This window comes from Rhinopithecus bieti, unplaced genomic scaffold (assembly GCF_001698545.2).
Source record: "Rhinopithecus bieti isolate Rb0 unplaced genomic scaffold, ASM169854v2 scaffold_31548, whole genome shotgun sequence".
Taxonomy (NCBI): Eukaryota; Metazoa; Chordata; class Mammalia; order Primates; family Cercopithecidae; genus Rhinopithecus; species Rhinopithecus bieti.
Window position 1 is genome coordinate 6024419 of NW_016814470.1, and position 13317 is coordinate 6037735.

Consider the following 13317-nt stretch of genomic DNA (forward strand, 5'->3'; position numbering starts at 1 on the left):
CAATATGGTGAAACCACGTCTCTACTAAAAATACAAAAATTACCCAGGCATGGTGGTGCGCGCCTGTAATCCCAGCTACTCGGGAGGCTGAGGCAGGAGAATTACTTAAACCTGAGAATTACTTAAATATGTAGCACCTGAAATTTCAGAATGTGAATTGCATCTGAGTAAAGTTAAAATTTAGCTTTTGGATATCCAGTATTTCAGATTATTGAAGTCATACTAATTTATTTCTATTAGGACAGATCTATGCTTACTTTAAGTTTTATCAACCTACAGATGCATTTTAATTTTCAGTATTAGTATTTGGATTTTTTTCATGAATGCTCTCTTTGAGTGTTTATTTCACATAATAACACAATCAGTTTTGCTATGCAAGCATACTTTTTTGGTGAATGTACAGGGAGTAGTTTTGGCATTATGTTGTCAACTTCTTCCACCATGTTCTTCATTCTTTGTGTCAAGTTTGACGTAGATCTCTGCTGGGTATGTGTTTATATCCCACATTCTTACAATGAAAAGTTAAACTTTTCACTTTAAAACTTTTCCTATTTTTTCTGTAAAAATTGCTTCCAAATACATTTGTGAGTATGGTTGCTATTTTATGTTAATTTGCATAAATCTGGAAAACAAATTTGCATACAGCCAAAACATAGATGATGAACACTAACTTTACAAAGTTTCTGGAGGCTTCGAAAATTTCTGTATTTTATTAACATAATGACAGCATTTATAGTTATCTATAGCAATGCTTATTAAACTGTCTTTGTAAAAGACCAGGGTTGTTTTCATTTTGTTTAATTTCTAATCTGTCATAGCTAATGTTCTTAGAAAATACATTGATTACACACTTAGATGTTACTGCAATATCACAGTACTTTAAAAAGTTTATAAATCCTCCTCTCAATTTCTTATTTATCTCATCACAATCCACTAAGTGTTTGTAGACCAGCACTGGTCTGGCAATCATGCTTTGAGTAACACTGATTTGTAATATGTAATTACAAATGCCTGTTTGGGGTATTAACAAATTAGTGATTGAGTTTACTTTTCCATTAATAAAACCACAGCAAATTTTACTCTGACTTGTAATGAAAAAAATCCTCACTTAAAAGCAAAAAAAGCCTCCCTTTCAGGCAAAAATTCTAGAATAGATTTAGCGGAAATAGTTAAAGACGATTATAGTATATAATACACTGATGTAATCGAGTGTTTGTGTATAGCATCTGAATCCTTCTGAGTTTTGATTTTCCAATGGATTTATGACTTGAAATGGTTTTTAATTCATAATCTGAATTAACCAGCTTTCTTTATAAAGTGCTGTCTTCTCCCATAGGTTCTCATCTCAAGTTGCTCTCGGTGTAGAACTTGTGATTGTCTTGTCCATGATGAGGAAATCATGGCTGGCTGGACAGCAGATGATTCAAATCTCAATACTACATGCCCATTCTGTGGCAATATCTTCTTACCCTTTCTGAATATAGAAATAAGAGATTTAAGACGACCTGGAAGGTAATGATATTTTTTTTCCTTCATGTTTAAGGATCATGTTCCCTATAATATCTCTTTTCTCAAAAAGTTCCTTTGATTCACGTTACAGATACTTTCTAAAGTCAAGCCCATCAACAGAAAATATGCACTTTCCATCCTCCATTTCAAGTCAGATGAGGCAGTCTTGCATTTCAACATCAGCCTCTGGTCTTGACACATCTGCTGTCTCTGTTCAAGGGAATTTTGATCTAAATAGGTAATTATGATTATGTGGAACTATATTTTAACAACATATATTTACGCATATTTTAGAAGTATGACAGAAAAATTAGTTGACCATTTCCAGGTTTAAATTTCTATGAATAATAGATTCCTAATCTTAAATTCTTACTCTTAAAACAGTGTTAAAATTCTCTAATCACATAAATGTTTAAATATGTAGTTATATATTATGCTTTATTAATCCCCAGAGTTTAAGCTGTATGTATATATAATATTTACTAGTATTTTAAAGGTTAAAAAAAAAATACACTTGAAGTTTATAATGACCATAATTTTCTTGTCTCTGTCTCTTTAGGAATTAAGTCAATACTACTACTTTTTAATATTTTCTACCTAGGAATATTTAATAATCTAGAACACATTTGGAGCTGATATAGGAGCTGTGAAATTAAACTAAAATTTATATAGTAAGCCTAATATAAGTAAATCTACACTTAAAACTGATGCAGAAATCAATTCCATTTTGCATAAGTGCCAAATAAGCTATATATAGCCGGACAGATGAAGCCATATTGGTAGCTGCATGTGCCAAAAAATGCCTGTATAGTACTGGCAGGCTAATGTGACCTGTTTGATCTTGATTACTTAAGCAGTAAAACCAAAAATCTGTTTGTGCACCTTCTTTCATCATAGATCTATTGTAGCCCTTATCTTTTTCTCCTTCCGGTTTGTGGCTCCTGAAGGAATATGTGCCTATTTTCTCTGCTTTCTATCCCCATGGTCTAGTGTGCTTTCTGCTGTATAGAAGTCTACTAAAGGGTTTGAATACATAAATGAATCTTAAATATTTAAAGTTGACTTGATAAAAAAGGAAATTTATCATGACTATACTACTTAAAAATATATCCTATTTCCCAGCTGAAGCCTGAGTAGCATTTCCTTTCGTTCATGTTGCCATGTCTAGCTCTGATTTTTTTTTTTTTTTTTTTTTTTTTTGAGACAGAGTCTCACCCTGTTACCCAGACTGGAGTACAGTGGTGCAATCTTGGCTCACTGCAACCTCTGCCTCCCAGGTTTAAATAATGCTTCTGCCTTGGCCTCCCAAGTAGCTGGGATTACAGGCACCCGCCATCACACCTGGCTAATTTTTCTATTTTTAGGAGAGACAGCGTTTCACCATGTTGGCCAAGCCACTCTCGAACTCCTGAGCTCAGGCAATCCACCCACCTCAGCCTCCCAAAGTGCTGGCATTACAGGCGTGAGCCACCTCGTCTGACCGTCTAGCTCTGATTCAAAAGAGAAGAACAGGGCCGGGTGTGGTGGCCCACCCTTGTAATTCCAGCACTTTGGGAGGCTGAGGTGGGCAGATGGCTTGAGCCCGGGAGTTCAAGACCAGCCTGGACAACATGGCGAAACCCCATCTCTACTAAAAATACAAAAATTAGCCAGGCATGGTGGCATGCGCTTATAGTCCCAGCCACTCGGGAGGCTGAGGTGGGAGGATCACTTGAGTCCAGGAGACAGAGGTTGCAGTTAGCCAAGATCACACCACTGCCGTCCAGCCTGGGTGACAGAGCAAGACCCTGTCTAAAAATAGAGAGAGAGAGAGAGAGAACATGATCCTTGTCGACGAAGTAAAGTAAATCTAGACACTGATACGCTTTTTTCTTTTCTCAATGCCCAAGCAAATCTAAACTGCAGGAAAATTTTTGTGCCCGAAGTATTCAGATCCCTGCTAATAGATCAAAAACAGCTATGTCAAAATGTCCGATATTTCCAATGGCCAGGAGTATTAGTACTTCTGGCCCCTTGGATAAGGAAGATACTGGAAGACAGAAGCTCATTTCTACAGGCAGCCTGCCAGCTACTTTACAAGGAGCTACAGTATGTATTTTGTTGTATTTTTATTTGGAAATTGATCACTTACATATGATTTTGTTCCCCTTGTCCTAAGTAGTCTTATTAGCTTTATTATTGCCAAGAAGAGTCTCTTATCCAATGATACAATTACATTACTTTTCTACTCATATGGGAATCATTGAATTTTTTAATGGCTTAGTATTATTTTGCACTTGCCATTTATGGTTTTTATTTATTCAACAGGATTCTTTAGGTTTAGAATGGCAGCTTCCAAGTCCCGATCCTGTCACTGTTCCATATCTTAGTCCTTTAGTGGTATGGAAGGAACTTGAAAGCTTATTGGAAAATGAAGGTGATCATGCAATAACAGTGGCAGACTTTGTGGACCATCATCCAATTGTTTTTTGGAACCTGGTATGGTATTTCAGGCGTCTTGACTTGCCGAGTAACTTACCTGGATTGATTCTTTCTTCTGAGCACTGTAACAAGTATTCAAAGGTATGAGACTAAAAATTAAAAGGCAATGAATGCTTCTGTCACCACTGTAATGTTTGCATATTCCTAATGATTAAAAGTAAGGTTTGTTTTTATACTGAATTTCTTTTATTTTTTGAGACGGAGTCTCACTTTTTCACCAGGCTGGAGGGCAGTGGCACTATCTCGGCTCACTGCAACCTCCAGCTCCAGGGTTCAAGCAATTCTCCTGCCTCAGCCTCCCAAGTAGCTGGGATTACAGGCACGCGCCACCATGCCCAGCTAATTTTTGTATTTTTAGTAGAGATGGGGTTTCACCATGTTGGCCAGGATGGTCTCGATCTCTTGACCTCATGATCCACCTACCTCAGCTTCCCAAAGTGTTGGGATTACAGGCGTGAGCCACCACGCCCAGCCTATGCTAAATATATTTAATAGCCATCTGGATCATTGGATAAATAGAATTGTTTTAGTTGTATTTACAAATAATATTTTCTTCTTACAGGCTGGCAGTAAGAGTTTTTTGTTTTTTGTTTTTTGTTTTTTTTGCCTTCTAAAATTTACATTAAACGTACTTGAATTTTTGCTATTGCTTCAAGAATAAACTGGAAATGACTCTTAGGAGGCAGATTTGTGAGTTAAGCCCACTTGCATCTTGTATTTCCTTCAAAACAAGCCTTTTTTTTTTTTTTTTTTTTGACACAAGGTGTCACCCTGTCACCCAGCCTGGAGTGCAGTGGTGTGGTCATGGCTCACTGTGACCTCTAACTCCTGGGCTCAAGTGACCCTCCTGTGTCAGCCTCCCAAAGTGCTGGGGTTATAGGCAGGAGCCACTGTGTCCAGCCCAAGCCTAACACTTTTTTAGGAGGATATCTGTACAGCAGTCCCTCCTTATTCACGGTTTTCCTTTCTGAGGTTTCAGTTACCCATGGTAACTGTGGTCTCAAAATATTAAATGGAAACTTCCAGAAAGAAACACTTCATAAGTTTTAAATTGCATGCTGTTCTGAGTAGCATGATGAAATCTGGTACTGTCCCATCTGGGATGTGAATCATCCCTTTGTTCAGTGTATCCACGCTGTGTATGCCACCTGCCTGTTAATCTTTGAGTAGCCATCTCTGTTAGCAGACCGACTGTGATGGTATCACAGCGCTTGTGTTCATGTAACTCCTATTTTACTTAATGGCCCCAAGGCACAAAGCAGTGATGCTGGCATATTGTTTTAATTGTTCTATTTTATTATTAGTTATTGTTTATTTCTTATTGTGCCTCATTTATAAATTAAATGTAAGTATAAATATCATAAGTATGTATGTATAGGGAAATACAGTACATGTAGGGTTCAGTACTATCTGCAGTTATAGGTATCCATTGGGGGTCTTGGAATATAGCCCGTGAGGATAAAGGGGGACTGTTGAAATTCATATTGCAATCATGTGCTACCACTCTTGTCATTCCTTTACCCTGATGTTTTTGTTTAACATTTAGGCAATTTGTTTGTTATATGTTCATTTGTATTTTTGGTATGTTGTTTTATAAAAGTGCCTTTACTTTTTCATATACTGCCACTGCCACTAAATGGTGGTCTCTAAGTTCAGGAACCTTGCCTTCTCTCTTCTTGTGCTGCATGCCTGTGATTGTGCATGTGCTTTGGATTTTCACTACATCATGATGAGTGACAAAGATGTGAACTCAGCATTATCTGGACCAGAGTTTTGGATGATATAGAATGGGACTCCTGGATTTATCTTTCTGTGACTTTCAATCATGAGCAAGAAGAGCAAGATGAGTTCTTCTTGGTACCCTTTCTCGCTGATCTCAAGTACTTTGTTATATCTGATCTTTAGAGATCATTAGCTTTTCCACACAGCCCATCTTCCTGTAGTAGATATCAAATGTATGTAAATCAGTCTTTTTCTGTTCTCTTTTCTCTCTCGCACATACACATCCTAAAAAATATAAGAATTTTATAAAATACTTATAAAAAATTATCATATAAGGATCATTAATGAGTGTTTATTGTATAACACAGATTCCCCGCCACTGTATGTCTGAAGATAGCAAATATGTTTTAATACAAATGTTGTGGGACAATATGAAGTTACATCAGGATCCAGGACAGCCCTTGTACATTCTCTGGAATGCACACAGTAAGTGCCATCATAGAATACTGACTTTGTTCATATAAGAGTAATCTCTACTTACTTTAAATAGCTTAAACCAATGTATAACTGACTTTTATTTTACTGTACTACTTTTTGTCTTACAGGTCAAAATCGTACTCTTTTGTTTGAGAGTGAGTGTTTGATTTTTTTAGTGCTACCTTCTATGGAGGTCTAAGGGTTTTTTGTTTTTGTTTTTGTTTTTTTTGGTTTGGTTTTTTGAGGGGTGCTGTGTATGTGCTGGAGGGGTTGGTTGTGTTTTGCTGAATTCAGCTTTCAGCACATTGCTCATCCCAATGTCTTCTTTTTACTTATTTTTTATTTGTTTCCATCCCAGTCTGCTAATTTAGAATTTGCATCAGAGGCTGTATTAAGGGAAACAGTATTTTTAGTTATTATCCATTTAAGACCACAGAAAGCTTTAGACATTTTTTTTTTTGTCATTATTTGCCTTATTTTTTGCTTTCTTCATTCTTGGATTCCTATTTCTTTATCTATTGCTCTTAATTTATTTTTAGTGCTTTGTAACTTAATATCTGTCAGTTGCTGCTTAATTTCTTTCTCCTTTCTACACAGAACATTTTCCTTCATCTGTTGTTTTGTTCTTTTACAGCCCAAAAATATCCAATGGTCCATTTATTGCAAAAAAGTGATAACTCATTTAACCAGGAACTGTTGAAAAGTATGGTAAAAAGCATTAAAATGAATGATGTCTATGGACCAATGAGTCAGATTTTAGAGACACTGAATAAGTGTCCACATTTTAAAAGACAGAGGTAAGTCCTTCTCTTAGACCAATATATTGTTCTCCTAGGCAGATTCATATTGTTTGCTTAGTAATTTGTTAGAGTATCTCATGCTTACGATAGCATTAAAATTTTCATAGGGAACATATGGACTATATGGATACTAATATTTTCTCCATGACTTTTTCTCCCTAGGAGTTTATACAGAGAAATACTGTTTCTCTCACTTGTGGCACTAGGAAGAGAAAACATTGATATAGGTAATTTAGCCTTATATATAATATGTAGTATTTATATATCATGGAATAGTTTTCAGAGTATTTTTATATTAGTAGTTGTACTTGATTAGTAATATTAAATCTGTAATTATATTAAGGTAGATTAGTTGTTGCTAAGGACCAAGAGGTGGAGTGAATGGGGAGTGACTGCTAACTGGTATAAGGTTTCTTTTTGGTGAGATGAAAATGTTCTGGAATTAGGCAGTGGTGATAGTTGTACAATCTTGTAAATATACCAAAAAAACATTAAACTGTACACTTTAAGTTAGTGAATCGTATGGTATATGGGTTATATTTCAATTTTTAAAAGTTAATCTGACAAGAAAAGGACTAGTCAGGAAAAATTATTTAACTGAAAGGGGCCGGATGCGGTGGCTCATGCCTGTAATCCCAGCACTTTGAGAGGCCAGGGTGGGTGGATTGCTTGAGCCCAGGAGTTTGAGACCAGCCTGGGCAATATGGTGAAACCCCATCTCTACAAAAAAAAGAAAAAAAGTTAGCCAGATGTGGTGGCACATGGCTGTAGTCCTAGCTACTTGGGAGGGTGAGGTGAGAGTATCATTTGAGCCTGGGCAGTCGAGGCTGCGTGAGCCATGATGGTGCCGCTACATGCCAGCTTGGAGCAAGACCTTGTCTCATAAAAAAAGAAAAAATCAACAGAAGGTGATCCTTTTCTAGAAGCTACTGTAATTACATCAGGGTAATGCTACCAGGGGAAGAGCTAGAAAAATCAATAGTACAGAATAGGGAGCCAGAAATCAACATAAATGTCTATGGCAGTATATCAGCCAGGCGCAGTGTCTCACGCCTGTAATCCCAACACTGCGGGAGGCCAAGGCGGGCAGATCATTTGAGGTCAGGAGTTCGAGGCAAGCCTGGCCAACACGGCGAAACCCCATCTCTACTAAAAATACAAAATTAGCCAGGTGTGGTGGTGCGTGCTTGTAGCCCCAGCTACTCAGGAGCCTGAGGCAGGAGAATCACTTGAACCCAGGAGGCGGAGGCAGCAGTGAGCTGAGATCATGCCACTGCACTCCAGCCTGTGCAACAAGAGCGAAACTCCGTCTAACAAAAAAATATATATACATATATAATATATAAAGTATATATAAATCAGGAAAGGTAGACTATTAAATGGCATTGGGACAGTCATTCTAGCCACTTGAGAAAGATGCCAGAACTTACCAGAATCATGAATAGTATTACTTGAGGTAGGCCTTTTAACTGTAGTGAAACAGAGAAGATACCAAAAAGGATTACTCAGATCCTTGTTACCATCCCTTTATTCCCTACCTAATACAAGCCCAGATTGTAGTCAGATATTACTGTAGCCCTCTGCCAAAGGTGGGATTTCCTTGAATGTCTAAAAAATTCGGGACCTCCAAGCTAGAGAAGCTCACTTGCTTATGCACTTGACCCAACTCAAACAAGCCTTCATGGGTACCACTGTGGTACTGTTTCAGCGAGGAAAGATGTTCTTATGGCCGTCACCTCCCCAAAGCAGAAAAATAGGATCTTAGTGACATTGTTATAATTCATACCCCATTTGGCTCTCTGAGGGGCAAATTTTCCTCCAGTGTGTGTTTAAAATAAGCAGTAAGTTAGCATGATTTCTAGGCTGAGAGAAACTTTTAGCAGAAGCGTGTAAACCTCTGTTGTCCCTTTTTGTCACATGTGGACTATCTTCTGGGGAAAAGGCACACAGACCTTGGTATAATGTCCTTAAAAATAAAAGTCAGTCTGTTAGCTTCATCTGTTGCCATGTGGAAAAGGGAAAAAAAAATCCTTACATGGTGATTTCAGATCTTTGGATTATTTTCCCAGAGGTATCCCATAATATAGGAAGTTAGGACACACAAACCAAAAAACATTCCTGTCGAAGCAAAATTTAAATTTAATAAATGAAACCATAAAAGGATTAGTGTAAAGAAAATATGGGCAAAAAAACTTTTTGTTAATCCTGGTGGGAAAAGGCTATTATATATTTTACTGTTTTATTGAGTATGCAAAACAAAGTACCAAAATGTGCGTATAGTATTTGGTGGTTTTTAACATGTGTACCTGGTAAAATTAAAAATTGGCATCTTCAAACCTTTTAAGTTTCTCACTAGTCTGTGCAATCCAGCTGTGGTCCTTTGGATAGCAGAAATGTCCTAGTGATTCCTTCTTGGCCTCTAATGTTGTGTTTCTGTAGTATTACAGAAACTTGATAGTTTTCAACATCAGACCTAAATTTCTTTATCCTTTTATTTCTTTATCCATTTTTGCAGATGCTTTTGATAAAGAGTACAAGATGGCATACGATCGTCTCACACCTAGTCAGGTCAAGAGTACACACAACTGTGATAGACCGCCAAGCACGGGGGTGACGGAATGTCGAAAAACCTTCGGAGAACCTTATCTTTAAGATGCATTTGTATGTGTATTCAATGTATATTGTATAGTCAGTGTATAAAATAACACTTTTAGACTCTAAATATTTTTTCTTCAATTTTTGAAAATACAATTTGTAAATGGTTCAAAAGATTCAGACAGCTTATGTACAGAATGTTTGAAGAAGAGAATAGTGACAAGTGGGGAGAAAGCCACTTTGTTTCTCGTTTCTTTTTTTCTTCTTCTTTAACTCCCCTGTAATAGGAAATAAAGTATTTTTGTGATGAGGAAATCCCTAAACAAAATTAGTTGCCATAAAATATGACAACTGTTTTATGGTTTCTCTTGGAAGAGACAGATTGAAAAATCATGAATAGAATCTAAACAGAAATGTCAGATGAAAGTATTTCCTGTTTTCATAGACTATTCAAATGTTTTGACCATGAAGTTGTATTATACATATTTTAAATTGTTTATAGTAAGTTGATATTTTTTTAATTTTAAAATTTAATATAGCAAACTTAAAATGAATTTAAACTTAAGCAAGCAAGCGTGTATTTTCCTTGTCTGCTGCTATTTGAAGTAATTAGTACAGCTGCAGATCTCTCTGTGTATATCTATCTATATTTTTTTTTATTACTTGGGAGAATGAATTTTAAAATGTCAGTGCTAGTGTCAGTGTTGTCCTAAGATTGCATGTTAGTACCCCTAAGCCTGAGTGCGGGGAGTGAGTCATGCAAGGGTAGCGTGCACTGCTCAGACTGACTCATGGAGCCTTGTGCAAGGAGAGCCAGAGAGGTTCACTATACCATGACTCCAAAATTTTCTCTATTGCTAATAGAGGCATATAGTATACAGGGAAAATAGCTTATAAATCCAAATATCAATTTAAATTTTAATATTCTACATGAAAACTTACATTGGGAAAATGCAGACAAGTGATTATATTCTAAATTTTACCCTTATTTTAATGTCTAAAATATTGGGTATAATGCAAATTTTACTATAGAATAGTTATCTGAAATATGAGTTACTGGGGTATTCTGTTAATACTATATATAAATATTCAGAATTTTTTCCAAAAGTAGAAAAATTCCCCTCTAAAAGTACAGCCAGATAGACTGTCGTCCATATTGAGGAACTTAGTTTTTTCAGCAAGCTTCAGAATCTGAAGTCTGTAGAATCTAAAATACAGAAATATCCAGAAACCAGACAATAAATTGAAAGTTTAGACATCATGAGTATTAAATAGGCTTTAAAATGTATTTTAGTCATATTATTTCTAATGTCACTTTCTTTGGGTAATTTCTGGTAAGGAAAAACATCTTTTGGCTGCTAGAATTATTTATAGATTTTCAATATGTGTGTGTGTTTGCACACATTACATTAGTGAAGGAATTCCCTAGCCAGTTTTAAAGAAGGAAAAAATGGATAGTCCCAAATTAGGTGTGTAAAGCCAGTAGAGTCCATGACACTTGGTCTGGAGGTATCTTGGAGTCCTGAGACTTAGAATCAGTTCAGCTGCAGAAAAACCCACCTTTGAGTTCACACCATTAGTGAATAGCACCAAGCTGAAACATTTCACAGCTTTCAACTCTGGGAAATAATGGAGAGAATTTAAAAATGTAAAACTTCTGTTCAGTTAGTTTGGGGCTGAACTTGTTTACTTGAAAAATCTGGTGCTAGGCACATGTATCTGCCTCTCCTTTGTAAATACCACTCCAATCTTATTCACTATTCATATCCAAGCTTCATGTTCTATTTGTTCTTCATGTTCTTTAAATCATTTGAAAGTTGTCAACCGAGAGAAATATTTGAGAGGGGAGGCTTTTGGCACTGGTGATAAACATCCCTCCAAGAGAACCCCAGAAGAACCCTCTGGGGTTCTCTTCTATTTGTGGTTGGTTGTCTTTATTCTCTTTTAAAAACAGCTTTCATTGTTGTTTACTTTTTGTGTAATACAAACAAAATGTAGGAATCATCGTTTATTGATTTCAAATGGCTGACAAAAGAATGAGATAAAACCATTCTTTCTTTATGGTTTTAAGAGTCAGACTCATTTGGAAAAGCGAATGTAATTTTTACCTCCTCCTTCCACCCCAAGTTTTGTTTCTGCTCTTGGAGAGGGTTATATTTCCCCTAATTTTAATCCCCAGGGAATATTATTGCACAGATTTAGTCTTTTAAAATAAAACCTAAAACATGAATACAAAGTGGTAAACCTGTTCAAAAGAAAATTAAAATGTGAATCATTCTTAAGCTGGGTGTGGTAGCTTATGGCGGCGTGTAATCCCAGCACTTTGGGAGGTCGAATCAGGGAGGATTGCTTGAGTCCAGAAGTTCGAGACCAGCCTGAGCAACATAGAGAGACCCTGTCTCTACACAAAAATTATAAAAATTAGCTCGGCATGGTGGCTCATGCTTGGTAATCCCAGCTACTCGAGAGGCTGAAGCAGGAGGATCACTTTGAGCTTGGGGGTTTGAGGCTGCAATGAGCTGTGATCACGCCATTGCACTCTAGCCTGGATTACAGAGCAAGACCCTGTCTCAAAAAAAAGAAAACAGAAAATATCAATCATTTAAAATAACTATATATAAACTTTTCTTCTATTTTCTGTTAACCGTACATTTTGGAGAATAATGGCCAATCATGTTGGAGAGAAATACCCTTTTGCTACATCATCTTTTATTTTCTTACTCTTAGTTTTGTTTACATGTTTAAATGGTTGACAATAAACCATGTCCTGTGGTGATGTAGCTTGTTTACTACGTCCTACCATTATGTTCTAAATGACACACATTTGTATTCCATACCATATTTCAGATATTCTACTTTTTCTTCCTAGTGTTAGGTGGAGAAATATGCAGCTGTTCATCTTCTGATTTTTGTCTTCTTTTCCCTGACTTTCTTGGGGTTTTGGTTTTTGTTTTGCTCTAAAACCCTAACACCACCAGCATATTTAATTGTAAGGTTTTCTAGTATGTCTCTCCATTTGTGTATTTAGAGAAATGGTCCCAGAAAACTTTGGTTCAACATTTTAGGCATTAAATACTTATTTTTACTTTATGCTGATAATTACTATGATACTTCAGTGCAACCAGCAAGTATTAGCCAGCTCTATATAGAAGTTATTCTTCATTTCTAAATACAGGCTGAGCTCCTGGAATCCAAATGCTCCAAAATCCAAAACTTTTTGAATACCGACATGATGCTCAAAGGAAATGCTCATTTGAGCATTTTGGATTTCATGTTTGGGATGTTCAACCAGTTTGTATTTTTCATATATTCCAAATTTCAAAAATATCTGAAATCCAAAACACTTCTGGTCCAAAATATTTCTGATAAGGGATACTCAATCTGTACTTCGTAAGTATGCAGTATGAACATACCTATTTGTTTGGCAATATGCAGTAGCCCAGCTTTATTTTTATTTCTCTCACTAGAACTTGAAAGCTGCTATTTGGCACTTGATCTCAGAGCGGGAAGAGAAAGAGTAGGCTGTCTATCTGAGAGGACCCTGGTCCTTCGTGCTAAAGTTAGCATGCACTGCCTCCTCCTGGCTGGATACAAGATTAAGCTTTATTTCAAAACTGAACTCTCTAGCAGCTGCATACCAGTTTACCTTCATATCCTCAGTACTTGGTATCTTAACATCCTCATACTACCTTGCTCCTTTGGCCTCCAAGTAAGCATATTTGCTAGCTTATTT

At 36.5% G+C, this 13317-nt stretch overlaps 1 protein-coding gene across 1 annotated transcript in view; it reads left to right on the plus strand.

The window, feature by feature from the left end:
* The window catches only part of DENND4A (DENN domain containing 4A), a 140362-nt gene extending 130455 nt beyond the window's left edge, over positions 1-9907 (plus strand). Inside the window, 8 exon segments of the mRNA XM_017851092.1 lie at positions 1337-1512; positions 1601-1747; positions 3399-3597; positions 3817-4071; positions 6081-6198; positions 6824-6986; positions 7152-7216; positions 9505-9907. Coding sequence (XP_017706581.1) covers positions 1337-1512; positions 1601-1747; positions 3399-3597; positions 3817-4071; positions 6081-6198; positions 6824-6986; positions 7152-7216; positions 9505-9641 — 1260 coding nt within the window. The 3' untranslated portion in view covers positions 9642-9907.
* The last annotated feature ends 3410 nt before the right edge of the window (positions 9908-13317 follow it).